The sequence below is a fragment of the Pocillopora verrucosa genome, chromosome 2, assembly GCF_036669915.1.
Source record: "Pocillopora verrucosa isolate sample1 chromosome 2, ASM3666991v2, whole genome shotgun sequence".
Lineage (NCBI taxonomy): Eukaryota > Metazoa > Cnidaria > Anthozoa > Scleractinia > Pocilloporidae > Pocillopora > Pocillopora verrucosa.
This window is the reverse complement of record NC_089313.1, coordinates 8276754-8304591: the sequence shown is the minus strand read 5'-3', so window position 1 is coordinate 8304591 and position 27838 is coordinate 8276754. Positions and strand designations below refer to the sequence as shown.

At 39.7% G+C, this 27838-nt stretch overlaps 3 protein-coding genes and 1 pseudogene across 3 annotated transcripts; 1 reads left to right on the top strand and 3 right to left on the bottom strand.

The window, feature by feature from the left end:
• Positions 1 to 27838, bottom strand: part of LOC136279212 (uncharacterized) — a 360360-nt pseudogene that overhangs the window by 14380 nt on the left and 318142 nt on the right.
• LOC136278964 (ATP-binding cassette sub-family C member 4-like) lies at positions 14481 to 20422 on the bottom strand. Its single transcript, XM_066162280.1, has 5 exons — positions 19111 to 20422; positions 18148 to 18718; positions 17647 to 17783; positions 16260 to 17129; positions 14481 to 14908 (listed from the first exon to the last, which is right to left on the bottom strand). The coding sequence occupies exons 1-5, from the start codon at positions 20420 to 20422 to the stop codon at positions 14481 to 14483; spliced, it is 3318 nt and encodes a 1105-aa protein (XP_066018377.1).
• LOC131800034 (ATP-binding cassette sub-family C member 4-like) lies at positions 14481 to 25886 on the bottom strand. Its single transcript, XM_066162279.1, has 7 exons — positions 25347 to 25886; positions 24422 to 24804; positions 19111 to 20447; positions 18148 to 18718; positions 17647 to 17783; positions 16260 to 17129; positions 14481 to 14908 (listed from the first exon to the last, which is right to left on the bottom strand). The coding sequence occupies exons 1-7, from the start codon at positions 25884 to 25886 to the stop codon at positions 14481 to 14483; spliced, it is 4266 nt and encodes a 1421-aa protein (XP_066018376.1).
• On the top strand, positions 22642 to 24006 carry LOC131773671 (uncharacterized). Its single transcript, XM_059089623.2, has 2 exons — positions 22642 to 23110; positions 23418 to 24006. Exons 1-2 carry the CDS (start codon positions 22754 to 22756, stop codon positions 23937 to 23939), a joined length of 879 nt encoding a protein of 292 aa, XP_058945606.2. The 5' UTR covers positions 22642 to 22753; the 3' UTR covers positions 23940 to 24006.

The window sequence follows — 27838 nt, the reverse complement described above, 5'->3', positions numbered from 1 at the left end:
GGTGTATGTAAATCTGGTCTTTCCTCCACAAAAAAAAAAAAATTAAAAAAATTCATTCGAGTCGAATGCGGCTTTTTGTTCATTAAATTCCTTCAGTCTCTGCTATCCAATTTACGGTACAAATTTCCAAATTGAACGGACTGGGAAAGACTCACCAAAAGTGTATTTATAGCCGGAACTGAAAATTTCGCTCGCCCTCATTCAAATAAAGGGTTTCGAAAAGCTACTGTTGCGCTTTATCGATCGATACTGGCTTTCTTAGGCTTAGAGCGCGCGATAGGCTTAGTCAAAGAAATGAAGTTTCACTTCTGTGCACTTAATGGCTTCTAACTGCTCTAAACAGAGTCTTATAAAACATATGACGACACACGATGTCTCTGTTGATCTCACACTCGTTTTATAATTTTTTTGATCGCTTTTCCAAATTCCATCCAGCAAAAGTAAGAGAACGTACGTTGAGGCTGCCAGCCACTTTATGACTTAACGGCTACCTTTGCGTCGGTATATAGAAAAATTATTGAATTTAAATTTTAATTTAAAAATTTTAAATTTTAAATATCATTAATTACTTCATTTTTGTTTTACTTCCTTTGTTATAATGCAGTGTTAACTGTTTCCTATCCAGAGATGACAAGGCATGGTCTCACAAAACGACGAAAAAAGGAAGATCTCACAAAACGACGAAAAAACTCCGCAAAAAGTTGGCTTTGTTTCTTATGTTCTCTTCCTATGGATGAACAGTGTCTTCAGGACAGGTCAAAATCAAGTGTTGGAGCAAAGTGATTTCTTACCTCTTTCAAAAGAAAATAGTACTTCATTCCTAACTCAAAATCTTCAAGAGAACTGGAGGAGGGAAGAGAGAAAATCCCATAAAACTACGCGAGGACGACCAAAGCTTTGGAAAAGCGTCATAAGAACAATCTCTTTTAGGGAACTAATGATCCTCATTTGCACGGGTATTTTTCGCTCATTCTTCTGTATTCCTCTTCCTTTGTTCCTTGGATATCTAATTGCATCGCTGATGTCTTCTGAGCCACAGCAGAAATTTTTCTCTATGGTTGTGCGCTGGCTCTTTTTTTCAGCGCCTTGATAGAAAGAGTGACAGCTCAAATGATTATGTACAGATGTGAATTACTGGCAATAACAATGAGTAGTGCACTTAAAGGTCTTGTTTATCATAAGGTAGGTATTCTTACTTATAGAAAATGTAGAGCATGTAATAATTTAGTCGAAAAGCAAAGGTCTCAATCGAATAACTGTTTTAATAAAAACGCACACAACTGCTGATGTATAACTCTGTACCTGATGTATAACTCTATACCTACCAGCTTTCATTTGCATTGGTTTAACAACGACCGGTAAACAAAGGTAACTTTCGCTCCAAACAATAACATGATTTACAACTTCATGCCGGTTGATGAATATAAAATAATGAGCGCTGTGTAACTTTCAATGTCCTTCAATGGAATAGTAGACATTCTGAAAGTTTACAAGCTTTGTACAGTCTGAAGTAGTCCAAACTGAAACGTTTTCATGTGGAAATTAATCTGTCTGCATAGGGAATGCAAGTGGAGAAAGCATCCATAGCTGCTCAGGTCGACTTTTTTTTTTTTGTAAAATGTGTCATCTTGTTTGATCGCGGACACGTAAAAGGATTTAAGGCAAGATTTCAGCGCTTCAGTTAGGGATTGTGAAGCTAATATAAAAGGTCAGTGACACAAAGACCGCTTAAATTTCTGTACGTACCTTTATGTATCTTTACCGACCGAATTAAAATAGTTTTTTCGACGGGATATTGGAGTCGCTAGTTGTTGGCTCTTGGGCAAACCAATCTTTTTCCGCCATCTCTTCGCGGCTCACTCACAGAAAATTTCTTCTCACTTCGCTGACAAATTCATTGACCATATTTGTCGGTTTTGGGTTATGAGCTCGGAACTTCGTCATAAGGTCATAACATGACTCCATGCAGCCAATAAGAAGGCTATAAACTCAATATCCGTGCTTCATTTTTACTAAAAAAAAATTACTCCTCTTTTTTAGACACTTCCACTCAGCAAAGACGCATTGTTCCAGTACACAACAGGAAAAGTGATTGACCTGGTTTCTGATTGTCCACCTGATTGCCGTGTGAACTTTAATATATTTTGTGTGTAAAGATATTATGAAACTGACAGTTGTGTAGTGAACCCAAGTTTTATGCAGGCTGTTTAATGCGCTCTTAGATGAAGTAATGTTGTTCTTGTTCCTACTCGATTCCAATTTTACTTTTTGCCGTCGTTTCCATATTTCGTGCGAAATTAATTATCTGGCAGTAGTTGGCATAATCTTTAGATAGGGAATCAAAGATATCACCAAGAACACCAAGACCACTTAGTATGTATGTCAGTCTCAATTTTTATCAGAAAAACCCAATTTTGCTCTTCCTTTTTTTTCAGAGATGAAATTTCCATTATTCGAAAGAAATGTGTTCTACGCGCAGGTGTTTTGGCCCTCAGATTCACTTCGGTTATCATTGCAATGCTGCTGTCAGTCATTACCCTTGCTGACTGAGGAAACTCTTACACCAGTCGATGTCTTTGTGTTGGTTTCATTTAACAACATGCTCACATTATGTATCGGCACTTACCTTGGGCTTGCCTTGTTAGAGGGATACGAAGCTTATGCCTCGCTTGGTAGAATTGAAGAATTTCTCCTTTTGAAAAATTTGCGAGTCATTTCAAGCGATCGCTCAAGCCAAAAAGAAACAGAAATTGAAGCTGAAAACCCATCTGAGATGAAGAGGAATTCATTAGATTGCCAGAAAAAACAGAGAGGTCTTTCCACAGCTGATGAATTACAAGATCAAACGTCATTACGTGTGAGAAGTTTGGCGTACAAGCAAGCGGAGCGACAAGACTCCTATTCTTCAAGATATCGAGTTTTGCACTCCGGTTAGTAGTTTAACAGTCATATCCGGGCCAGTTGGTAGTGGGAAATCTACTTTTCTATCAGTGATCGCTGGTGAAGTTCCATGCACACACGGAGAAGTGTCTTGTATGTTCCGCAAACGGCTTGGGTATTCTCTGGAACCATACGAGACAACATTTTGTTTGGTCTGTCATACGAGGAGCAAAAGTACACCAGAGTTATTGAAGCTTGCTCTTTAGCTGACGACATCCAGCAGTTTCCTAGCACCGATCAAACAGGCGTCGGCGAGCGCGGTGTTGTTCTGAGCGGAGGCCAGCGGGCTAGGTTAAGTTTAGCACTTGCAGCGAACGCTGATGCAGATCTGTACGTTTTGGATGATCCTCTGAGTGCCGTAGACTTCAAAATTGGACAACACATATTTGAAAAATGTGTCAAAGAACTACTAGGAAATAAAACTCGGATGATGGCCTCTCATCACAAGGACCACATGAAAGATGCCGATGAAGTGATCGTGTTACATAAGGGCCGTGTGCTGGAAAAGGGAGGTTTCCTTGAGTTACAAGACAAAGGAATCCTTAATAACACTATTGACCCGCCCCGCAAGAAGATTTCGAAAGGAAGTTTAGGAGAGGAATTTGCGAGAGAGGAAGAAAATAAGGGTGTTGAAGCTGCTGGCAACTTGATTGGAATTGAAATCCATCGAAAGAAACCTGGAGTCTTCTGACGCCACAAGAAGATCGGGAAATCGGAGTAATTTCTTCTAAGCTTTACTGGAACTATTTTAGAAGCGAACTGTCTACTTGGATGATTTTGGCGATAACCCTTTTCACTATAGTTGTCCAAGGTTAGACTTAGAGAGGCTTTTCCAAATACCTCACTGTGGATCCCTCTACTGCACAAGATTAGCTATAGTTGTTCACATAAAATTTCGACATGGTCACTCGTAAAAGTTTCCGCACCTCGGGCGGTTAATTTGCCTTCAATTTGAGTTCTCATTTGCGATGTGTTGTTTTCTTCTGCTTGGCTATAACCTAATTGCTTGAAGTTAACAACAGTGAATCGAAATGCGCCCGATATAATTACCTTAACATGTAGAATGTATTAAAGTATGGGCTAAAAACTTAAAATATTCACCTTGCAAAGAATTTTGGCAAATATTCCGTCATACACTGGAGCCTTTTACGTAGTATTCCAAGTGAGGTTGTTTGCCGTTTTGAAACTTCTTGATGTGCCATGCGGTAGCTTTATGTTTAAGGCTGAACTGAGGGAGAACCATAGGTGCTTCACTTCATAGCTTATGAAATATCAATGATAAGAAATAGGGTTTGACATAAATTACGGAAACATGCGGAGCACGCATTTGACACTGGTACTGCACTAGCCGAAAAAATTGGAAAACCTTATCCTTCTCACTTTCATGCATCTTGTACCTAGAAGATCTCAACATTCACATGCAATATGACCATTAAGAAAGGCGCAAAATTCTAAAGTGTATCAGATTTCAGATGAAACGACAGCCATGCCATTTTCTTTTCAGGATTATTGGCTGCTCCTGACGTGTGGCTCTCGTTTTTGACAAAGCAACTTCCTCAAAATCAAAAAGATCGATCGAGCTTAGAAGTCTACGGATGTCTTACTGGAGTAGCACTTATATTTGTCTTGGCACGAACATTTATATTACTCTCCTGCTTTTTGCGATGCTCTGAGCGTCTTCATGACAAGATGGTCGTTGCCATTTTGAAAGCTCCTGTTATGTTCTTTGATTCGAATCCCGTGGGAACCCTTGATGGACTGGACACGATTCGAACCAGAGGGCGACAAAGTGATTTTGTGGAGGAGTTTTAAAGGTGGATTTATTATAATTACCTTAATAAGGAAGATACAGTCCCCAGGATGTGTCAAACAGTGTCAAACAGAGGGTACTCAAAAGTTTTTGCCACCTGAATATTGTTGGTTGTTTGCTTAAAAAAAAAAAGGCTTACAAGCAAGAGCACCCAGGTCTCTCCCCCTTGCTCATACCACTTATGAAAAAGGGTAGGAATAAAGTGTACTAAAAGCTCTGAAATTTTTCCCTCTGCTTATTTTGGGAGAAATAAGTGCGATGTCTCAGTGATTAATGGACGTTTTTTCGGTCCCTTAGAAGTTAAATGGACCAAATAACAATACAACCTCCTCTAATTTTTCTTTTGTATGTGTGTTTTCCTAAAGACATCATGATGTTCTTAATCAAGCAAACATCTTGGTATTGGCCAGTGGGAAATGGATCAGTGTGCGCTTTGAGATTCTTGCATCACTATTTATTGGTGCAGTGGCTTTAGCAGCTGTTTTGGTATCTCAAGATGCTGGTGAGTATATATTCAATAAACAAAACAAAGCCTAAATCATAAATTTATCTTTAAATTAGTGAACGAAACCTCAATAAAAACCAAAGCAGTCACATCAGCTTCTCAGAAATATGGTGACCAGTAAAAAGGCTTATACGTAGTACAAGGCATTCGAATAGACCCGAGAGAAGTTTTAGAGCCACTTTAAACAGCACGTTTCCACATGCGATCCAAACAGGCCTCCATCAAAGCAACTGCAGCGATCCTCATAAAAGAATTTGCCCTTGATGATTAACCCCTACACTGCCTTATATCACCTCCTACGACAAGGTCCAGTGATTAGAAACTTCTTTGACCAGAAAAAGAAAGAAAACCAATAAGTAACCTATTTGGTAAGATCTAAGTGTCCAATTTTTCGTTCAATCAGCTTTTGCTGGACTTGCCCTGGCCTACGTCGTCGAAAGATTTGGGCCGGCTCAAAACGCCGTAAGAAAAACCGCGGAAGTCGAGAATCTAATGACGTCAGTTGAACGAGTTATTACGTATACCAAGCTTGAATGTGAGTCTGGATACATAATAGAACGACGACCCCCGGAAAACTGGCCAAGTGAAGGAAATATCATACTTAAAGACGTTTCACTAGCATATTATCCGGGAGGACCGCAAGTGTTGAACAAAATCAAACTCAATATCGAAGGAGGAGCAAAGATCGGTGTTACTGGCCGGAAGGGGTCTGGAAAGTCATCTTTTGTGGCAGCTCTAATGCGCATGCCTGAATCTGTGGTGAAATAATCATTGACGGCATTCCAATAAAGGCAATCAACCTCCAGGAAACTCGACGATGTATATCTGTTCTTGGCCAAAGTCCAGTGTTGTTCAGTGGTTCATTGAGGAAAAATCTCGATCTCACTGAGCGGTTTACCGATGCGGATTTATGGCGAGTTCTACAAGATGTGCAAATGAAAGAGTCAGTGGAAAGTCTTTACGGTCAACCTGATCACGAACTGTTAGAAAATGGTGCAACGGAAAACGACAGTTGATTTGTTTGGCTCGGGTGCTGTTGCAGCGAAACACGATCATCGTTTTGGATGAATCCACTGCAAATGTAGATCCAGAAACAGAAAAAACAATCTTGGGCGTAGTGCGTGAAAAACTGAGAGACTCTACGGTCATCACTATAGCTCATCAATTGAACACCACTCTAGACTGTGACAAAGTTCTATTTTTGAAACATGGAGAGGTAGCAAAGTTCGACAAGTTGGACACATCAATGAACATAGAAGGAAGTGAGTTGGGTGAAATGGCGTGAACTGCAAATAGCAATAGGACGTAAATATACGTAGCTAATTTACTGACTGGACAGTTTTTAGTAAATGTTCTTTAACGTTACGGAAATGGTGGGTGTTTTATGTAAAACTAATGATGAGTTATCTCTATATTCATAAATTAAGGGAGTATGCATTTAGTCTTGTTCAGTTGTTGGAACTGCTGGAGGTTTAAATTCTATTTCATTCTGAGTTGTTATTACCAACAGAGGTATGGTCTTCGATTAATTCGTCCGCTGAACAGATGAGTGTTAAGGTCATTCTTTAGTATTGCATTATGTTTCCTTACTGCGTATGATCTGACTCATGCTCGAAGGGCGTCAATTTTGAAAAATTAGGCTTTTCATTTATGGCTAGACGCCGCTAGAGAGAAATCGTCATTTTCACGAAAACGAAAAACAGTGAACTATCGTTTGATTTGATAATAGAATAAATCAACGTATAAACAGAAGTTAGCGCTTCTCCTTGGGGAGTGTGCGACCTCCTTTTCATTCTTCGAAATTTAAGTTCCCAAAAATAAAAACCACAAAGTAAAGTCTGTTAAGCATTTCAGTGCAGGTTCTATTTCAGTGGAATGACTGGCTTGTTTAGCAAACGCAAGTAGTATAGTACTTGGGGCTTTTTACGCATTTTCGCCGCAATACGATTCTAGCATATATTTATCATCTGTCAAGTCTCAGCAAGGATATATTTCCGCTTTCTACAACCATTTTGTAAAATCACTGCTTAGCTACTTGAAAAATGGTTTTTATGATAAACATGTTTTGCGCTGGCTTTTTTGCATTATAATCCATAATATATTAATTATATTATAGATCCGTAGAGATGAAAGATTATAAAGTGTTAAAATCAAAGAATTTCTATAGTATAAACCCAAAGAGATATATATATTAAAATGTTAAAATCAAATAATTGCTATAGTATAAATGCAAAGAGATAAAGATCTTAAAATGTGATAAATTAAAGAAATAATATTGACATACAGCCCACATGATGACGTCATTGAAACAGGTAGTCGATTAGGGACTTTCCTAAAGAAAAAACGCTAAACTTTTTGTGTAAAATTTATAAAAATATTTGCTTTTGTATTCTGTAGTGTCTGTATTATGCATATGATGTCACGCCATCTTGGTGAATGTAACGCTAATCATCAAAACAAGACTGGTATCACTCAAAACTCGTTCCCGTTTGTCTCATTTGATAAAGAGGGAATCGTTAATGTTTTCATTAAGACAATATTGCCTTGATTTTCTAATATTTACAATGATAGACAGTAAATTTCACTTTTCACCCACATTTACTTCCAACCTTTTCTTTTGAACCAGAAACAAAAATGATAGATGTTTAAAACACATGACATCATCCACCCTCGTCAAATGTAATGGCATGATCATTTGAATTGTAATGCCTTCTTATCCCAACGTTACTTTGTTTCTTTGCTACATTAGCGAACACTGAACTACTGCTCGTACTCTAGATATGACAATCAACCACAAAATTCCCTAAACCAGATAACATTAAACATAATCTAAAAAATCATGTGTCAATTCACGAGTTTGCTCACAGAGCACTTTGATTCTCTTTCTTATGGTGTCACTTGATTGTAGTCAGAGTGTGACGATAAAAAGGCCTATATTGAAAATGCAATTGGTAAAACGGTTTATTTATATTCTGTTGTATATGCGAGTTTTGAGTCGATTTGTATTCATCGAAAATTGTCATCATATACAAACCAGTGTTGATTTTTGAGTTTGTTTCTATTGTTTGAGTCACAAACAAAATGAACGTCATTAGACTGTTTCACATTGATGCTGTGATTTATTGATGTATTATAATAAGATTCCATCTGTTGTGTATTATTATGAGCCATTTTTCCTTTATAATAATTATAGTCTTGTCTGTGAATATATGAAAATCGTATATGTGAACTGCGGATAAAGAAGTGAATACGAAAGCGATCTTCGCAGTAATGAACACTGCTTAAGGATTTGCAGTACTGAAAATAAGCCTGAAAAAAAGATACGATTTTCATATATTTAGAGTCATTTATTCATCACTTCACAGGTTCATTTGGAACCAACATAATGACCAGCTCCCGGTTGGTATTGCAGGGGTCATGGGTGCAAATCCCGTACAGGCCTGAATTTTTCCAGGCCTCATTTTCACTTCTGTGTTTGTTTTGTCACATTTTTCATCTAAGAGTACTAAAATTTGATTTCATATATACGTCTGTTTTATGAGGTTTCTTATCGAAAAGAGTGTCAAGGTCTGATTTCGTATACACATCTGATTTATAATCCTTGTTATCGTGTAAAGCGTCATCTTCAGATTGGAGTTTATGTGTTTGTCTTTGTCTGAATTTCGATTAAATATTCCCATATATAATGACGTTACATTAATCAAATTTTCAATATTGTTATAGTCGAATAATCAAGATCATGCAATAAAATTGTATTAACTGATGGTGACATTCTGATTCTTACCGATTCATCAACGTTGAAATCTGCGATAAACGAAATGCCAGTGTCGATCCGTTTGTTTCCAGTACTTTCGAACCTTCTCAATAATCGATCTGACTTACAGACCCACCAAGTAAAGTTAAAGAGCTTCATTTATCTGTTTTCAGACCGTCATTATAGGTGATCATATAAGTTCCAGCATGCATATGTTTAATGGTCAAAACTTTATGAAATAAATCCCATCCAAAATCGCCATCATTAGACACAATAACATGATCTGTATAATCTTCTAATATTAAACTGTTGCCAAACCAGGAAGAACTTTAGCGCTGACATTAGACAATAATCTTGGAGCTAGAGTCATAAGACTGCTAAACAGAGAGCTACCTCTTTCACAACATGACGTAAATACTATCTGCGATTTGCTTATTTTGATATCCACACCAACACCAGTTGACATTGCTCTCTGTATCTTTTTGATGTGCGTTTTCGTGAGCATGAATTCATCGTTACAGTGTAACTCGTTATTTGATAGGCGTAGAGTAATAGGATATCTCTGTTGAAGCGCTCTTGGTAATTTCTCTTTTTGACTGTCACTAAAGGTGACCCCGTACGAATGATACGTAGTCATAAATAAATAGAGAATATAAAATGGAGCGCGTAGATATGGACTTTCTCTTCGAGTGTTCAGTTCGATAGCTCACGAGTGAGCGCAGCGAACGAGTAAGAAGTCGTGTTGACCACAAGAGAAATTTCGTATCCACGAGCAAGCATGTATTATTTTGTTTATCATAGAAACACAATAGCCCCTTGCTGGCAAGAAAAGTCAACTTTATTAATGAATGAAAATAAAAGGATCTACAATCCCTGAATAAAAATCGTAGAGTGCGTTGGTGCGCTCAAGATGAAAACATGCGTTGAATCACTACAAAAACAAACGATGGGTCTAATTTTCAATAAACAAAATTCTTAGTTTTTGAATTGGTCCTTGCCGACAGAAGAAATTTTTTAGGTACGCGGCCAAAATCGACTTGCAGCAAATCGTCCAATTGTCGATTTTCGTTCCTAGCCACGAGAAATGTCATAAGAATACCAAAGCCTCTTCAAACGTAACTTTCGGTTTTTCTTTTCGTATTTTAGTTTTCCTCCTCTTCTAGGAAAGTTTAAACGTCACCGTGCGTTCTTTGTTGGCTGTTACCCTTGTTCTCTTTGCGAGTTTTCGTAAATTATGAAGAAGGATAACCATTTGAACAAGGGCAACAGCCAACAAAGAACCCGCGCAGGAATCTAAATCCACTGCCTTTCTCCCTTACATAAAGGGTGTATCAGAGGTTCTTCGCCGCTGCCTACAGCATCAAGGCATACAGACCGTTTCAAGCCTAACATGATACTTAGGTCTCACTTAGCACGACCTAAAGACGCCCTGGAACCAACAAAACAAAACGGTGTCGTTTACAAGATCCCATGCGGATGCGGCAAAGTGTATATCAGTGAAACAGGGAGATCAGTGCGAGAAAGGATGAAAGAACATGACAGAGACATACGGTTTGCTCGTACTCAGACCTCTTGGGTTTCGGAGCACGCCAACGAAACGGGGCATATTCCTATTTAAGGTTAAGTTTATTGATCGTGACCCCCACTGGTACACACGTAAGGTCAAAGAGGCTATCCATGTAAGACTTCATCCTAACAACATCAATAGAGATAGTGGAGTCGAAATTCCCGAAGCTTGGATACCCACGATCAAACAACACAACAGCCGATCAATGAGGACCTATGAGGGAACACCATCTGACAACCGGAATAATAATGAGGATCGAAATGCACCAGTAGCAACGAACCATCGTGCTACAAATAACGACACGGGAACAATCGACCTCATCGCCTGATAGAGACTAGTAGTATTGCAGTCTAAACGTCGCGATCAACATCCAAAGTGACTCCATCGTGAGACAAACGAATAAAGTTCTTCTCCTAGTAGTTTGAATTATCATGAAACCTATTCAATTTACAAAAGCATTGATAATATTTCAGTGGTCATTTGTTTAAGCTCTCAGAACAAACTTTCCTGACATCACATCTACACTGATTTCTTCCTCATGCAGGATCAAGGCAAACATATTGTACTCTGCATTAGGTGTACCAGATAATGTGTATTTCAATTCAAGTTTCGTAGAGCCCGACTTCAATCCTTCTTCTTGGTTATATAAATCAGAATAGAGGACACCGTATGGATTCTGAAACAAATCTATATCGATCGTCGGACGTGTCAGATAGGTACTTGAAAGCACGGGAAAATTGCATAAGAGTTCTATAAGTCTTAGCTAATTCATGATTCACTCTCTCTTGCGGATAATAAATGCCACCGATCAGCTGAAGTTGAGCCATCGAGATTGTTCTATTATTTGTGATATTATATGTGTTGAACAGGAAGAAATTCTCTTCTTTTGATGATTGTTTTTCAAGGTTCAAACACCAGAAAAAAACGTGTCTTGGCTTTCTTCACGCTAGAAGTTATTTTGAATATTGCGTTTTGTTGTCGTGTTGTTACCTCGATCTCTATTCTCTCTTTCAAACAGGGTCATGAGTGTGTTTTCAAATACTTTTCAAGGAATAAGTTCTCACCTTTATAATTGAATATCATCTTTGGTACCCACAAAACAAATCTTGAAATACCATATCGATCTTCTGCCGCGCCGGCTGGTCTGAAAATAACATGGTCATCGCTTTCTAGGTTTATATTTATAGATACCTTACCACATGAAGCTATCTCTGATTGAAACGATTCGAAGAAACTATAGTTGTTCAATGGAATTAAGAGGTTATTTGTAGCATTAGTACTAAGAAGTATTTTCCTTTTGGCAAAACCATCATTGTAATTTGCACTATCTGAAGGTGCGATATTCTGCACTTGGTCATCAAACTGTGGCGTAGTGTTTTGGCGTTTTGAATTACAGAACCGGTAGCTGTATCAGGATAATGGAACATAGAACCACCTACCTCCTCTCTGTAAACGTTGCTAAACTCAACTAAATTTAATTTCTGACATTGATTGGGTGGTTGACATTTGGAGTATCTAACACGTTCACCCCCATTGAAGTCGATCGTCTTTAAGCTGGTTTATCAAAGAGTGAAAAGTATTTACGGTTGCTGCACGGTGAACATGCTATTGGAACTGATTTCATTGAATAATGCTCTTCTGGGCTCAATGTGAAAGTAAGATAGCGGGAGATTATCAGCGCTAAAGCGATATAGAACATTTTTTTTCTAAATGTGTTTCCTATTAGATTCTCAGGTATTATCTATCGCACAGTGTTCAACTTTCTTTCTTGCGGGCACCTCAATGACCGACGGTAATTTGGCCCTTCAAAGAAAAAAATGGTTATCGTTTTAAAATGTGCTACAGATCGTACACTGCTATAACAAATGTTTATATATTTTTGTTATTTAGACTTTTTACTGCTATCCTAATTGGGTAAACTATTATATCGAGAGAAGAAGAAGGCGCACACTACAAAGAAAGTGATTCGAAATTAAAAAGAGCTGTTCAAGCTTCTTCCCTTCCAAATTAATTTCATCGTTAAGGTTCCATGTCTTTACCATTTTTTTTATTGCAGAATGTGACCCACCACTCAGGGATACTTATTGCTTCAATGGTGGGGCATGTTTCAGGTTTCCAGGCCCAGAGAAGACCCCGCACACAGGTACCCATTGCGTTTGCCCGATGGGTTTTGAAGGGAAAAATTTTCAACCAATTGTAACTGAATTTAGGTAATTTGCTCGATTGCAGAACAGTACGCGAAAATTAAAGCCGCCGGTTGTTCAGAGCTGTTTTCCTCTAAATTGCATTGATATTTCCGTGCGGTAGAATAGACGTTGAATGCGCACGTCTAATTTAATTGTGCAACTCAAGTTGGTGACGATTACAGAAAAAGATAGGGAAAATCGACTTAAGTTTGTGACTGGTTTCATCTTTACTTTATATGACAAGATGAGGGATAGTTTCCCATTTGCTGATTCTCCACACTACCATATGTGTGAAAAAGCTTTGGTTGACGCGCATGATTTTAGATCCAGAGAACAGACTTCGATTAGGAGAATTTTTCAAGGAAACCTAACAGAAAACAATGGCCAGAAAAAGGGAGCTGTTAAAAATCCGAGGGAGGCCAATTTTTTCGGTTTCCCCAAATAGACACTGATAATGGCTTGCCAGCCGCTCTAAATGGTTGTTGTTGTTGTTGTTGTTACCGTTTTTTTTTAAGGTAGTGATAAAAAAGTCGCGATAATCCCTACCGCTTATTTCGCGCGTGCCTAAATGAATTGTATCAAAATCACGTGTCGTGAGTGAACCTAAAAGGCGCATAAAAGTGCTTATTTTGAGAGTTCGTTTCGAAAAGTTCTCTCGCGCTCTCTAAACTTCCCACGTGCATCCATGACTCGATACACGCACGCTAATCACGGACCAATTCTTTTATGTAACAGTCAGCTTGTTAATATAACCACCTTCAGGCCGAGAAAATGAAGTTGTAAATGGAGGCAGTCCCGTTCGAAGACTTCAACGAAATCAACGAAATCTCTGTTAGAAACATCAAGAAAGCATGCATGAAACACTACGGTATGTCGGAAACGATTTCCTGCGATGCACTTGCGGGGGAACAGGGACTCTCTTGTTCCTCTGTAAAACAGTTGCCAACGTTAAAAAGGATCCATGGGCGATTCATAGAGGGCAAAGTCAAGGACGCTCCGATTGAAGTTTCAGCGGGGGTCGGTGGGCGGCGGAAGCGATAGATCAGCGACATTTCCCATGGTGAGAATGCCGGGCATGGAAAGACTGGGGCTGCTGTCACATCAGTACCTCAAAGAGCGTCATTTCAAATTCCATGCAAGTTTGTCCCGCAAAGCCTGTCGGTTGTTGACATGCTAAAATTGGGAAAGCTCATTACCGATACCACAACCTCCGTTGAGATCTTCATTTTGACATGTCGGTAATGGCGCGCACCGGAAGACCAACAACCGTGGATTTTTCTATTGAACCCGAGCCATTTGGAACTGGTGGATTTCGTAAGGCGTTCAAAGCGACTTGATGACAGGGGATTCAATGGCTCAACATGGGTGGTGAAGAGGTATCTAGAAAAGGCTGCGGTCGACATCATTGCTATTGGACAGACACTAGAAGAACATACAAAGAAGGTAGTGCAAATGCACTGCCTTGCACAAAATTTCGCAGCTAAGCTTAAAGAGGAGCTTCTTGCAAGCGATAATGAAATCCTTTTTGGGGAGACCATGAGTTACAAGAAGATATGCATGATTGATTGGAATGATTGGCAAAGAGTATGTAACAGCAGAAGATTTTATAGAGGGGACATTCCGCAAATATATCAGCAACAATGGGAGCATATGTGAGAGCGTAAATGCTGATTCCTTGATCAAGAAGGCAGTGTCTGGCAAACTTCTCATATAAACGGTCAGAGAGAGAGATGATGTTGCTGGATATTCAAGTCTGTGAAAGTTGCCTTTTTGACCTGGGGAGCCCTTTCGGCGAGAGCATCTGGATCTACATTGTACATTACGTCATATACAAGATCCCGCGGAATGCTAAGCTCGTGGACCTGTCTAAGTTTTTTGTGCAGCGCTCGGTAGCCGATAAGTTTTCCCGGCCCTTCCAATTCTTTCTTTAATGCCTCTTCAACCTCGTCCACCTGAAAGGTTTGGTCTGTGTATTTGATGCCAGAGTAGTCCAGTCTTCTGTCTGGCGTCCTTAAACTCCACGCATATTCACTAAAATCCCTTGAAACAAAGTCTAAAAGTTCAATTCGACGAAGATTTTGCTTCACATAACCACCTAACGCGTTTTTTAACTCCTTGTCTTCTCCTCGTCTGCTAATCGTTGATTCTAAGACGAGCAGTCGCCATTTTAAATGGGAGCACGATTTTACCCGAAAGGCTCTCTGGTCTCTGGCAAAGCTAGGCCAGGAAGATTATTTTTTTCGCTATGGCAATGTTAGGCCATGACCAATTTTTTTTCGTTTTAGCTATTTTTTCCCCTATGGCAACGATAGGACATGAAAAATTTTGCTCTGACCTTTTTTAATTCCATTTTAAATTGTTTTTAACAACTTTTCACAGCAAATTAATTATAATTTCACTCCAATTTTTTTTAGTTCCCGAAATAATTTACTTCGGATTTAAAATTACTTTCATAAAATATTATTTTCAGAAAAAAACAAAAAGGTATAAAACATAAAAAAAGAAAACAAAAAAATAAAATAAAAATAAAATATGGATATACAAGAAAATTGTTGAGACATTGGGTTTTTTGTTCTGGCAGTCTTACGACACCATGGTTCACCTTTTGACTTGTTAAAGATTTCGTGCGTTTAGAGTATGGATTTGGTTAACATCACAGTACTATGCCTTCTTACGCTCGCTTCAGCCTGTAGAAGAGTAGAAATAAGGGCTGGATTCTAATGTCCAACTTATGCTTATGAAATGTTCCGTGTTCTTGGATTATTCCTACACAATGAAGCGTTCACCAACTTATATAAAAAACATCTATAAAATTGCTTGCTGAATTTTTTGCACTCCTACACATGACTCACTAACAAGTACAACAAACATCATCTTTGCCATTTCGTGATTGTATTATAGTTATATCATTTCTCTATCCCTAGCATGTCGTCCCTTGAGATAAATAGCAGCGAATCCTGTGGACCTGTGCAACACAGGCTCCAATATTCCCAAGAACTTACTTCTTGGCCGTAATCTGCTTTCAAAAATGAGATTCAGTCACACCACAACTGTGCTTGATCCTCAAAGTAGTTATTCTGACGAAATTCGAGGTCGAGATCGTTATCGTAAACTACAGAAAGCCCTACATTATTGTTATGCCCCTAAATTACGATACAGAAAATACTTCAATGAGGATAAAAAAAATTCTAAAGGAATATTCCAGCTGCTACTACAGCTCTCTTGATACTGGTCGACGAGTATACTCAAACAGCGATCTTTCTGATACGAATCAATGTGACAAACAGTGAGGAACACTTCTTTACGGTAAAGTAGCACGAGCCACAAAGAATTAAAATATAAAAAACCAGCTGGTAAAGTTCAGTATATGTGAACAAAACGTGCTTACATAAGATAGCTAATAAAGGAATTACAGAAAGTGGCTGAGAATAATTAACAGGCTACTTGAAGTTACGTTGTTTTGGAACTTGCAATTCGAGCTATTTCACGCAACTCACTTTCTTCTGTGTTCACCAATGTGTCAAATTTGTCGAACTCTGCTACCGTTCCACATTTCAAAAGTAAAATTTTATCACAATCTTTGATGGTGTTCAATCGATGAGCTATAGTGATGACCGTAGAGTCTCTCAGTTTTTCACGCACTACGCCCAAGATTGTTTTTTCTGTTTCTGGATCTACATTTGCAGTGGGCTCATCCAAGACGATGATCTTGTTTCGTTGCAACAGCACACGAGCCAAACAAATCAACTGTCGTTCTCCAGCACTGATATTTGCACCATTTTCCAACAGTTCGTGATCAAGTTGCCCGTGAAGACTTTTCACCGATTCTTTCAGTTGCACATCTTGTAGAACTTGCCATAAATCTGCATCTGTAGACTGCTCAACAAGATCGAGGTTTTTCCTCAGTGATCCATTAAACAGTACTGCACTTTGGCCAAGGACGGATATACACCGTCGAGTTTCCTGGAGGTTGATTTCCTTCACTGGAATTCCATCAATGACTATTTCATCACACGATTCAGGCATGCGCATTAGAGCTGCCACAAAAGATGACTTTCCAGCACCAGTACGGCCAACGACACCGATCTTTGTTCCTCCTTTGATATTGAGTTTGATATTCTTCAAGACTTGTGGTCCTCCCGGATAATATCTCAAGTATACTTCTTTGAATATGATATTTCCTTCATTTGGCCAGTTTTCTGGGGGCCGTCGTTCTATCATATATCCAGGCTCACATTCAAGCTTGGTATATGTAATAACTCGTTCAACTGACGTCATTAGATTCTCGACCTCTGAGGTTGTTCGGATGGCGTAATGAGACCGCGCAAGTCTTTGAACAACGTAAGCCAAGGCAAGTCCAGCAAAAGCTAATTGGACGAAAAATTGAAACTAAAAATTAACCGAAGAAGATTTTAACTGACTTTCCACACTAGACAGTCAAAAAATAGTCTTGTCACGCCCTTGCCATGGAAAGTTAAACAAGGCAATACAGGGGGTTTTCCTAAGAAGATTAATTTATGCGGACTACTGCATAAAGTTGGCATGAGGCGGCTTGTTTGTTGGGAAAAAGATGCGATTAGAGGAAAAAATGGGTGCGAGGAAATTGCACTGATAAGAGTCAATCAGATTGCAAGGATCACCAGTGATTTAAAGAATGGATGTAACAAAGTATTTACTCCACTTTGCGACTCGATTGACCACTAGTACTTGCAATTACGCACAACATTAATCCTTGTTTTCCCTCAGTTCGGAGCGATTGTAATGTACTACACCTTCCACTGATCACCTCAAATCTGATGAGACTCTGTAAGTATTTGGGTTTTCTTGCGCCTTCGGTCACTCAATCGAATTAGGAATTGGCTTCTTTTTGTAATACAAACTCACCGGCATCTTGAGACATAATAACAGCTGAAAAAGCCACTGCACCAACCAATAAGGATGTAAGAATTTCAAATCGCACACTGATCCATTTCCCACCGGCCATTACCAAGATGTCTGCTTGATTCAGAACATCATGATGTCTTTAAGAAAGCAAGTGAACAGGACGAAATTAGTGGGTTATTCATCGCTTTCTGATCATTTGAACATATAGGGGATCAGAAACAACGTCTATCTGAGATGACGGTAGGCTCTTTACCAGCTTCTCGTCTCTTCTCGGGGAGGAGCGAAGACCGGACACGAGAGATCGGCGGAAATCGAGCCGAAGATGTCGGGTGCCCGTTTTGTTCTGAGGGAAATACAATTACCTTGCAGTAACTATTTATGGAAATGACGATATGGCGTCTTCCTTTTATCTCTATATATCAAGTAGTTCATGTCTGAGAATCCATTGTACTAAGCCAAGATGCAAGTTGTATAAAATTAATTAAGACGAGGCAAACCCACCTGTAAAACTGATCCACAAAATCACTTTGTCGCTCTCTGGTCCGAATCGTCTCTAGTCCATCAAGGGTCTCCGAAATGTGAGAGAATACTGGACTACGACTTATGGACGCTAACCTCTTAAGTTCCCTGGATGTCTTCAAATAATACGTGGACAGGTATAGAGCAACCGAAATCAACGGTATAAGTATGAAAATAAGCCAAGGATTCATAACAGCTGGGACAATTAGTGATGCAAGCATATTTAAGGTTGAGTCGATCGCCAGTTGAAATTTCCTTGGTAACTGCTCGTCCAACCAGCCGATATCTTTCGAAAATCGATTAAGGATTCTTCCCACCGAATTCGAATCAAAGAATAAAACAGGAGCTCGTAAAGTAGCAACGACCATCTTGTCATGAAGACGCTCAGAGCATCGCAAGAAGCAGGAGAGTAATACATATGTTCTTGTCAATATAAACATGAGGGATACAACAGCAAGACATCCATAGATAACTAAGTTTGATTGATCTTTCTGATCTTGAGGGAGTTTCTTTGTCAAGAACGAGAGCCACACGTCGGGAGCAACCAACATCCCTGGGTGGAAAGAGAAAGAAAAGTTAAGTAAGACTCAGGCAAAAACTTTCTATGTGTTGATTGCCTTTCGTATAAAACGGAACGAAAATTTTAATTGCTGACTTGATGTACCTTAGATACACACACACTGATACTCGTTAGGAAAGACGAAGAAATTATTTTTGCATCCATTGTATTTCAAATCGGAACAAATTCAACATTTTTTATCCTTGCCGGTAGGTCAATATTAGATAGGAGTGTTGAGATTTTCGAGGGATAATTTACACCCTCTAATTACAGAGAGAAGTAAAGCATGCTGCAAATGCAATCCAGTCTTGGATCACTTTGGACTCTAAAATGAAATTTGGGCAATCATGGCAAGCTCTTTCTGAGAGGCTGTTTTTAAGTCTTACCTTGGGCTATGAAAGAGAAAAGGATTATCGCCAAAATCATCCAAGTTGACATTCCGCTTCTCAAATAGTCCCAGTAAAGCTTTGAAGAGATTGCACCGATTTCCCGATCTTCTTGTGGCATCAGAAGACTCCTGGTTTCTTTCAACGGAGATTCCATCCCAGCCAAGCAGGCAGCAGCTCCAACACTTTCATTTTCGTTCTCTCTGACAAACTTCTCACCTGTGTTGTCTTTTGAAATCTTCATATAGAGCGGGTCAATAGTTTTATTGAGGATTCCTTTGTCTTGCAGCTCCAGGAAACTCCCTCTTTCCAGCACACGCCCCTTACACAACACAATCACTTCATCAGCGTCTTTCATGTGGTCTTCTTGATGAGAGGTCATCATCCGAGTTTTATGGCTTAATAGTTCTTTGATACACTTTTCAAATATGTGTCGTCCAACTTTGAAGTCCACGGCGCTCAAAGGGTCGTCCAAAAGATACACATCTGCATTAGCGTACACTGCGCGTGCTAAACTAACCCTAGCCCGCTGACCTCCGCTCAAAACAACACCCCGTTGGCCGACAAGCGTTTGATCAGTATCAGGAAACTGCTGGAAGTCGTCAGTCAGAGCGCAGGCCTCAATTACTCTGGTGTATTTTGAATCATCGTATGACAAACCAAACAAAATGTTGGCTCGTATGGTTCCAGAGAATACCCAAGCTGTCTGCGGAACATACGCTAAAGTTCCTCGGCAGGATACTTCTCCGTGTGTGCATGGAACTTCACTAGCGATCACAGAAAGAAGAGTAGATTTCCCACTACCAACTGGCCCTGTAATGACTGTTAAACTACTTGCAGGTGTGCAAAACTCGATATCTTGAAGAATGTAGGAGTCTTGTCGCTCAATTTGCTTGTACGCCAAACTTCTCACATGCAATACCGTTTGATCTTGTGATTCATTCAAAGTGGAAGAACCTCCCATATTTTCCTGGCAATCTACTGAATTCCTTTTTATCTCAGATGAGTTCCTCGCTTCAATCTCTGTTTCTTTTCGGTTTGAACGATCACTTGAACTGATTCGCAAATTTTTCAAAAGGAGAAATTCCTCAATTCTGCCAAGCGAGGCGTAAGCTTCGTATCCCTCTAACAAGGCAAACCCGAGGAAAGTGCCGATACATTTCGCGAGCATGTTGTTAAATGAAATCAACACAAAAACGTTGAACGGTGTTAGAGTTTCTTCAGTCAGCACAAGGGTAATGACTGACAACAGTGTTGCAATGATAACAGAAGTGAATCTTAGGGCCAAAACACCTGCGCGTAGAACACACATCTTTCGAATAATGGCAATTTCATCTCTGGAAAAAAAGACGAGTAAAATTGGGATATTTTGACAACGATTTAGTCGGTGACATACATACTTAGTGGTCTTGGTGTTCTAGGCGATCTCATTGGTTCAATATATGAAGTTTGTACCATTCAGAAAAAACTACTATCATGCATAATAACTCATTCCGCACGAAATATGGAAGTAGTGGCACAAAATATGGAAATGGTGGGCTGTTAAATAAGAAATAGGCTTGGTTTCATTTGGCCAAAAGTACAATTGGAATCGAGTAAGAACAAAAACAACATTATTTCATCAAGGTATCCGGTTAGATCGCTCCATGGTTAGATCGCTCCAAGTCAGATCGCTCCATACCGAAGTCAGATCGCTCCACTCAAAAGTTAGTTCGCTCCATCAAATAAGTTACTTCGCTCCATACATAAGTTACTTCGCTCCATGTAGAAACCTAATACACTAACTTACTTCTGATCTTTATAGTTTATAGTTGATGATGTGTATTGCGTCTTGCGATCGGTCGAATTACCGATGTTGGAACAAGTGTTTCAGTGTGTAATGAACGTAGAAAACTAATAAACTAACTTACTTCTGATCTTTGTAGTTTATAGTTGATGATGTTGCTTGCGATCAAGTTGCTGAAATATAAAGTGATCGACGATTCGTTCACTTGAACCCACCAAAGCGAATTACCAATGATGAAATAAGTGTTTCAGTGTGTAATAAATGATGAAATAAGTGTTTCAGTGTGTAATAAATGAGTTATGGTCTAAATGTGTTAAAAAGATCATTCGAATAAAATACTGGCCCGTGTGTATCCGCCATCTTTAATAAAGTAGGTTTGAGGTTTATTTCTTCGCTCTTAGGTTAAGCGCGCGTGCTTTCTTAATCGATTGTTAAGTAAGAAAAACACGTCATCGATTTAGATATTTTCTTGTCCCATGTTAATCATAAGTTAACAGTATCGCCTTCGCCACAAACATACTTGTTTTTAAACTTGTGACATTCTTATCAATAACAGCTAATTAGCGCACAGCGCGAGGTAGGTGTGATTTTTTTTCCTTTTGTTATACTTGTGACTTTTTCTGAACAATAAAAGTTAATTGGTGCTACGCGCAAGGAAGGTGTGTTTTTTTTTTTACTCATTGTTCTTGCTTGTAAGTGCTAAATATGTTAACAAACATCATTAGCATTAACCAATGAGGTGATAGAATTTCGCGGTACACTGATCCACGGTTGTGTATATAAGGGGTACTTTATTGATAGCATTCATTCAGCATTTAGCTACGATTACGATCACCATTCGAAAACGAGTTTAATCCACGATGTCTTCCAAGTGTATCTCTTGTAAGAAACTTATCCGAGCGCGTCAACAAGGACTTCAATGCGACGGCTGCAACAGGTGGCAACATCGCGTCTGTGGAACTGGAATCAGCTTAGCTGATTATCGTGAAGCCGTCCAGACTGATTCACCTATCGACTGGCGCTGCGCAGAGTGTATGTCAGAGTCCCTCCTCCTCGTGGCGGAAAGCACTCCTGTGGACTTCGTCGCCAACTCCGTCCTCGAGTCAGACATCGACGAGCCTACTGCTGACGAGCCAGTTCCGGATTCCGTGGCCGCTGATTCTTCCGATTCTGAGTCAGTTCGAGATCCAGCCGTGCTCGACGAGTCTTCCATCATCGATCCGCCAGCCCTCGTAGAAGAGCATGACGCTCCCACCGCCGTGACCTTCAAGTTGATTCCTGACGCCACGTCAAAAGGCAGACCAAAACTTGTCGACAGCAGGGGCTACAGCTACAACATCAGGCGAAGGCGACCAAATGCTGTTGACTGGCAGTGTACTATTAGACGAAAGGTAAATATTGTTGGTAGATAAAAGCAAAAAAAAAACATAACCAAAGTTTTAATCATTTCGTCATCTGATAATTTTTCATTCTGTTTTCTTGAAGGTGAACCCATGTAGAGCGGCTCTTATAGAGCGCGACGATGGCTCATTCCAGATCGGAGCACACGCACACAACCATCCCGCAGACGTCGGCGCAGCAGTCTCAGCCACTATCACAGCCAAAGTCAAAGCGATCGCCGCCGAGAACATCTTCCGACCAGCGTCGAGTATCGTCGAGGAGATACTTCTACAAGAGCTGACTGATGCTCCCTGCCCGAGTCTACCCAAACCTGAATACATCGCCAGGACTGCCAACCGGTTCCGCCAACGCCTGAGGCCAAAAGACCCAACAGACTTAGCCTTCGAGTTAAAGCACGACCACCTCCCGGCTGGCTTCTTCCGCGCCGATGTTCAAGTACATGGCCGTCGCCACTTGATGTTTGCCACAGAACAGCAACTTCAGTACCTCGCCCGAGCAAAGAACTGGTACGTGGACGGCACCTTCAAACTCTGCAGACCTCCCTTCACCCAGCTCCTCACCGTGAACGCCTTCGTAAAACAGGATGATCACGCCAAGCAGGTGCCCCTCCTGTTCGTCGTAATGTCGGGGAAGAACAAGAAGGACTACCGAAAGGTCTTCAAACAGCTGCTCGAGATACTTCCAACAGCGCCTGCAGTGAAGCGGATAACCCTCGACTTCGAGAAAGCAGTTTGGGCCGTGCTGAGAAACCTGTTTCCTGATGTCAAGCTGCAGGGATGCGCATTCCACTGGACGCAAGCTCTGTGGAGAAAGGTAAGATGATAACTAACTTTAATTTAGTGATTTTTCGTAAATTTTGGAAAACACATTTAAGCGACATGTTACTAGTTTAGCGATTTTGAAAATTCCGTATTTTGCGATTTCCAATTCAAAACATTAAATTCGGATAAGAACATTAATTTGCTAAAATCATATATGCCCTTTAATTGATACAACTTTTATGGGATTAAAATAAGTTAAATCTTAAAATGTTTTGGAATGTCATGATGTTTTAATAACACACAACACAACACACTGTAACGCACACTTGCTTATATTCTGTTTAATTTTTCTTTGCTAGGTTCAGGCGCTTGGGCTGACAAACAGTTATTACAACGACAGAGGCACCTACACTTACATCCGTAAGATGATGGCACTTCCGTTCCTGCCCGAGGGAGAGATCCTGACCGAGTTTCAGCGTCTTCAACGCCAGGCAGAGTCCCCGACCTTAGCAGAGTTCGCCGAGTATGTCAACAGTACCTGGATCAGCAACGCGACATGGAGCCCTGCCGACTGGACAGTCTTCAAACAAGCAGTACGAACGAACAACGACCTCGAAGGCTGGCACCACGGGATCAACCGTCGAGCGGCTGGTAAGTCACAACTCCCACTTTACGTCCTGATCAAGCTGCTACACCAGGAGGCCCAGCTGACAGCTATCCAGATCCGTTTGATATCAGAGAAAAAACTAAGAAGGATCCAGCGCCGCAAATACAGAGACCTGCAGGCAAAAGTCTTCGATCTCTGGGAGCAATATGACAACAACGAGAGGTCCGCCAGACAGCTACTGAAAGCCTGTTCTTTCCTGAACGGTCCTGTTTAAAGAGCAGCAGACACCACAACCATCACAAACAAAAGGCTCCTTTAGGAGCCACCAAATAAAATAAAAGAAATGACCAACAATGAATATGATTTATAAATATTGCTTTCAAAGAATCGCCATTTTTAAAAGTTGTCAAATCCAGCCGTGAGTGAGACTGGGTTCGACTCCGGTTAAAAATGGCGAGTCTTTAGTCGCGTTACAATACTCTTTCTTTTCCCTTATCCTTCTGTCTTTTATCAACCTTCCACATTAGTTTTCTTCATGGAGCGAAGTAACTTATGTATGGAGCGAAGTAACTTATTTGATGGAGCGAACTAACTTTCGAGTGGAGCGATCTGACTTCGGTATGGAGCGATCTGACTTGGAGCGATCTAACCATGGAGCGATCTAACCGTAAACCTTTCATCAATGGGCGTCTTAAACAGCCTGCATGAAACTTGAGTTCTGTATCGAGCAATTAGTTTCATAATATCTTTACATACCTTCGTGGTTTCTTGATTTGTTGGCGGTATTCATCTTCCCACGCATGCATTTTGATAGCACGTATCCCTGAGACAACCTGATTCATCAGAGAGATGCGTTGGTCAGAGACCGCTGCTGTTTGCAATCGCAGAACAGCGCCCCCTTTGGACAGTAAGACGAAATATGGAAGGAGAAGATACAAAAAGACTACTCCCATGAGAGACTGCCAGCCAATGTAGTACACCATCAAAAACGGAACAATGAGGAGCTCAATTAATGTAAGGAAACCAAAAAAGATCCACTTGATTGTCTCTCCTTCCAAACGCTGAACATCGTTTGAAACCAGGTCAATCACTTTACCTGTTGTGTACTGTAATAATGCGTCTTTGCTGAGTAAAAGTGTCTGGAAAAGAGGAATAATTTCTTTTTAATAAAACGTGAGCACGGTTATTGAATTTTTAACCTTCTGATTGGCAAAACGCAGTCATGTTGTGAGCTTACACAGTAGCTCCGAGTTCACAGCTTAATTCCGACAAATATGGTCAATTATGTGAGCAAGCCGTGAAGCAGGGCGTAAAAATTTACGTAACAGCCTAACTCAAGTCGATCTGAGCAGTCCCTTTGCTCGTCTCCCCTATGTAAACAGATTAATTTCCACGTGAAAACTTCTCAGTTTTGGCTACTTCAGACTGCGCAAAGCTTTGTGAACTTTAAGAACGTCGACTTTCTTTCACAAGTACGAAGTTGTCTATCGTGTTATATTTATTTTTTGGAATGGAATTTGCTTTTTTCTTTCGGTCGTTGTCAAACCAAAGAAAAGCTTGTTAGTAGTAAGGGCTAATAATCAGTTGTGTGCGTTTTTACGAAAACAATTATCCTATTCAGACCCTCGCCTGACGTCTGAATTATTACATCCTCTACATTTTATAGAAGTAAGGTACCTACCTTATGATAAATAAGACCATTCAGAGCACTTCTCAGGGTTATTCCCATTAATTCACATCTGTACATAAGCGTTTGAGATGAAACTTTCTGCATCAAAGAGCTGATACTCAGAGCCAGCGCACAACCATAGAGAAACATTTTCTGCTGTGACTCCGTAGACATCAGCGATGAAATTAGATATCCAAGGAGCAAAGGAGAGGGAATACGGAAGAATGAGCGAAAAATACCCATGCAAATGAAGATCATAACTTCCCTAAAGGAGATTGTTCGTGTGACGCTTTTCCAAAGCTTTGGTCGTCCTCGCGGAGTTTCATGGCATTTTCTCTCTTCCTCCCTCCAGTTCTCCTGAAGATTTTCGGTTACGAATGACGTACGATTTTCTTTTGAAAGAGGTAAAAAATCACTTTGCTCCAACGCTCGTTGTTTGCCTGTTTTGAAGACACTGCTCATCCACTGGTAGAGAACATAAGAAACAAAGCCAACCTTCTGCGGAGCCTTTTCGTCGTCTTGCGAGATCTTGTTATACCCGTGCCTTGTCATCTCCAGTTAAGTAAAGCTAACAATGCACGCTAAGATAGGAAGGAGAACATGAATTAAGTCAAAACACAGACCATCAACTGTAAGTTCAAATCACAAATATATAGACAACTGTTATAGTATAGACATGCAGGAATTGTCTCTTGAGAAATGCATAGAGAAAATAAAATATCAACAGCGATTTTGCTGATAATTTTACAAATATAGAGAGATGTCTAAATCATGGTACATGTTACCAAGTTATTAGCAGATCTATGGAAAGTTCTATGCACTTCTATTATAACTGAACATCTTACATTTTACCATGTTAATAGAAGATCTTTGGAAATTTCCATGCACATGTCTGGATCAATTTAAAATTGATCATCTTTCATTTCGCCGTATTAATAGAAGATCTATGCAAATGTCTGCATTCCTACATTTTGCCATGTTACTGAAAGACCTATGAAAAATTTGCATGCACATGTCTGGATCAATCATAACTGGGCATTTTACATTTTACACAAGCAGAAAAATAGGTTTTTTTTTTCTTCGTAATATTTCTTATATTGCTTAAAATCGTTGTCCCATTTTAATAGGATACATATGTTTTCTTAGGCTTTCTCGCTAAGAAAACTTTAGTTTAATACATGTGTAATACATGTGTAATACAACGAGCATTTAGTGTTGTACACATAGCCGGGAAAGTGTAATTCATCATTTCTGATATATTTTGAAAGGTTAAGCTGTGCCATTCATTAAAAATCCATTATCATAATTATTACCACTTTTAATTACACGTCTACTAAATCATGAAGTTGCGTTAATATATGTCCGTGGCCATTGTGGTAATTAATTCTTAACGGCTACTCATAATGGCCTTGTTTAAGAATTGTGGGATTGTTCAAACACACTGAGTCAAAGCTCAATGGATACTAATAGTGGCCTTGTTCAAGAATTGTGAAATTATGGCCTTGTTTAAGAATTATGAAATTATTCAAACACACTGAGTCAAAGCCACAAGGTAAATTGCCGACGTACACCAGTTTTTTTTTATTATTTTGAATATAAAGAGGAGTAAATATGCTCATAAGCCTTTTGTTTGCTAAAATATCTTATACTTCTTTTGATGTAAATTTCATGCAGTGAGTTTGTTGTGGTGGCAGATTGACCGTAAACCTTTCATCTTACCGAGAAAGGAACAAAGCACTGTAGAGGAAGCCTAAAGAGCAGACAAGACTGACTTGGGTTAAACCTAGAGGGAAATTATGCAAGCTCGTATGACAGTAGCGCGTGGGTTTCTTTCAAATTTGAATGTTAAGTGAGTCGCAGTAAGAGCGTTATTTTGGTCAGAGAAACAAAAGCACGAAATACCTTGCTTTTCATAAAGACGCGAACTAGATTGAAAATATACAGACATGTAATTACGCTTTGTTAATTGAGTGATTAGTAGGAAAGTGTGTGAAGTTTTGAATTGTGAATTAGTCGTTGATTTTTTACTTCAGCTTTTGTCATGGACTGATGTAGCGCGAAAGTGCCAGGGTATGTCGAAGAGTTTAACCCCTCTCCTTCTTGCTCACACAAATTTGCTCTCCGTCACCGGGTAAGTAAGTAGTTATTGTTAAGAAAAACTTCCTGTATTGTATCTGAAAAACTACTCGGTCCACAAAAAACTAGAACATTTAGAGTTATGTTAGTTGTTGATTTTAGCCTGAAACAGGACCCTTGAATCAGTTGTGAGTTTTAATCAATTATTCAGAAAGTTTAAGTATATGATATAATATAACGCACGCCTTCTTTATTACAAAAGCCTTATCCTTCCCATCCTTGATTATGCTGACATGGTATGGGGTGATAAGGATGACGCTGTCTTAATGAACAATCTGCAGGTGTTGCAAAATAAGGCGGCAAAACTTGTTCTAGATAAACCATTGTACTCTTCTGCAACCGATGCTCTCGATCAGCTCGGCTGGTTA

Coding starts and splice junctions, on each gene's coding strand:
- LOC136278964 (XM_066162280.1), bottom strand. CDS start 20,422: ATGTGTGTTCTACGCGCAGGTGTTTTGGCCCTAAGATTCACTTCTGTT. Junction 18,719..19,110: donor TTTCTCTTTCATAGCCCAAG/GTAAGACTTAAA, acceptor CTTTCCACCCAG/GGATGTTGGTTGCTCCCGAC. Junction 17,784..18,147: donor TTTGTGGATCAGTTTTACAG/GTGGGTTTGCCT, acceptor GCTTTCTTAAAG/ACATCATGATGTTCTGAATC.
- LOC131773671 (XM_059089623.2), top strand. CDS start 22,754: ATGTTTGCCACAGAACAGCAACTTCAGTACCTCGCCCGAGCAAAGAAC. Junction 23,111..23,417: donor CGCAAGCTCTGTGGAGAAAG/GTAAGATGATAA, acceptor TTTCTTTGCTAG/GTTCAGGCGCTTGGGCTGAC.
- LOC131800034 (XM_066162279.1), bottom strand. CDS start 25,886: ATGACAAGGCACGGGTATAACAAGATCTCGCAAGACGACGAAAAGGCT. Junction 24,805..25,346: donor ATGGTCTTATTTATCATAAG/GTAGGTACCTTA, acceptor CCTCTTTTCCAG/ACACTTTTACTCAGCAAAGA. Junction 17,130..17,646: donor TATTATGTCTCAAGATGCCG/GTGAGTTTGTAT, acceptor TCGTCCAATTAG/CTTTTGCTGGACTTGCCTTG.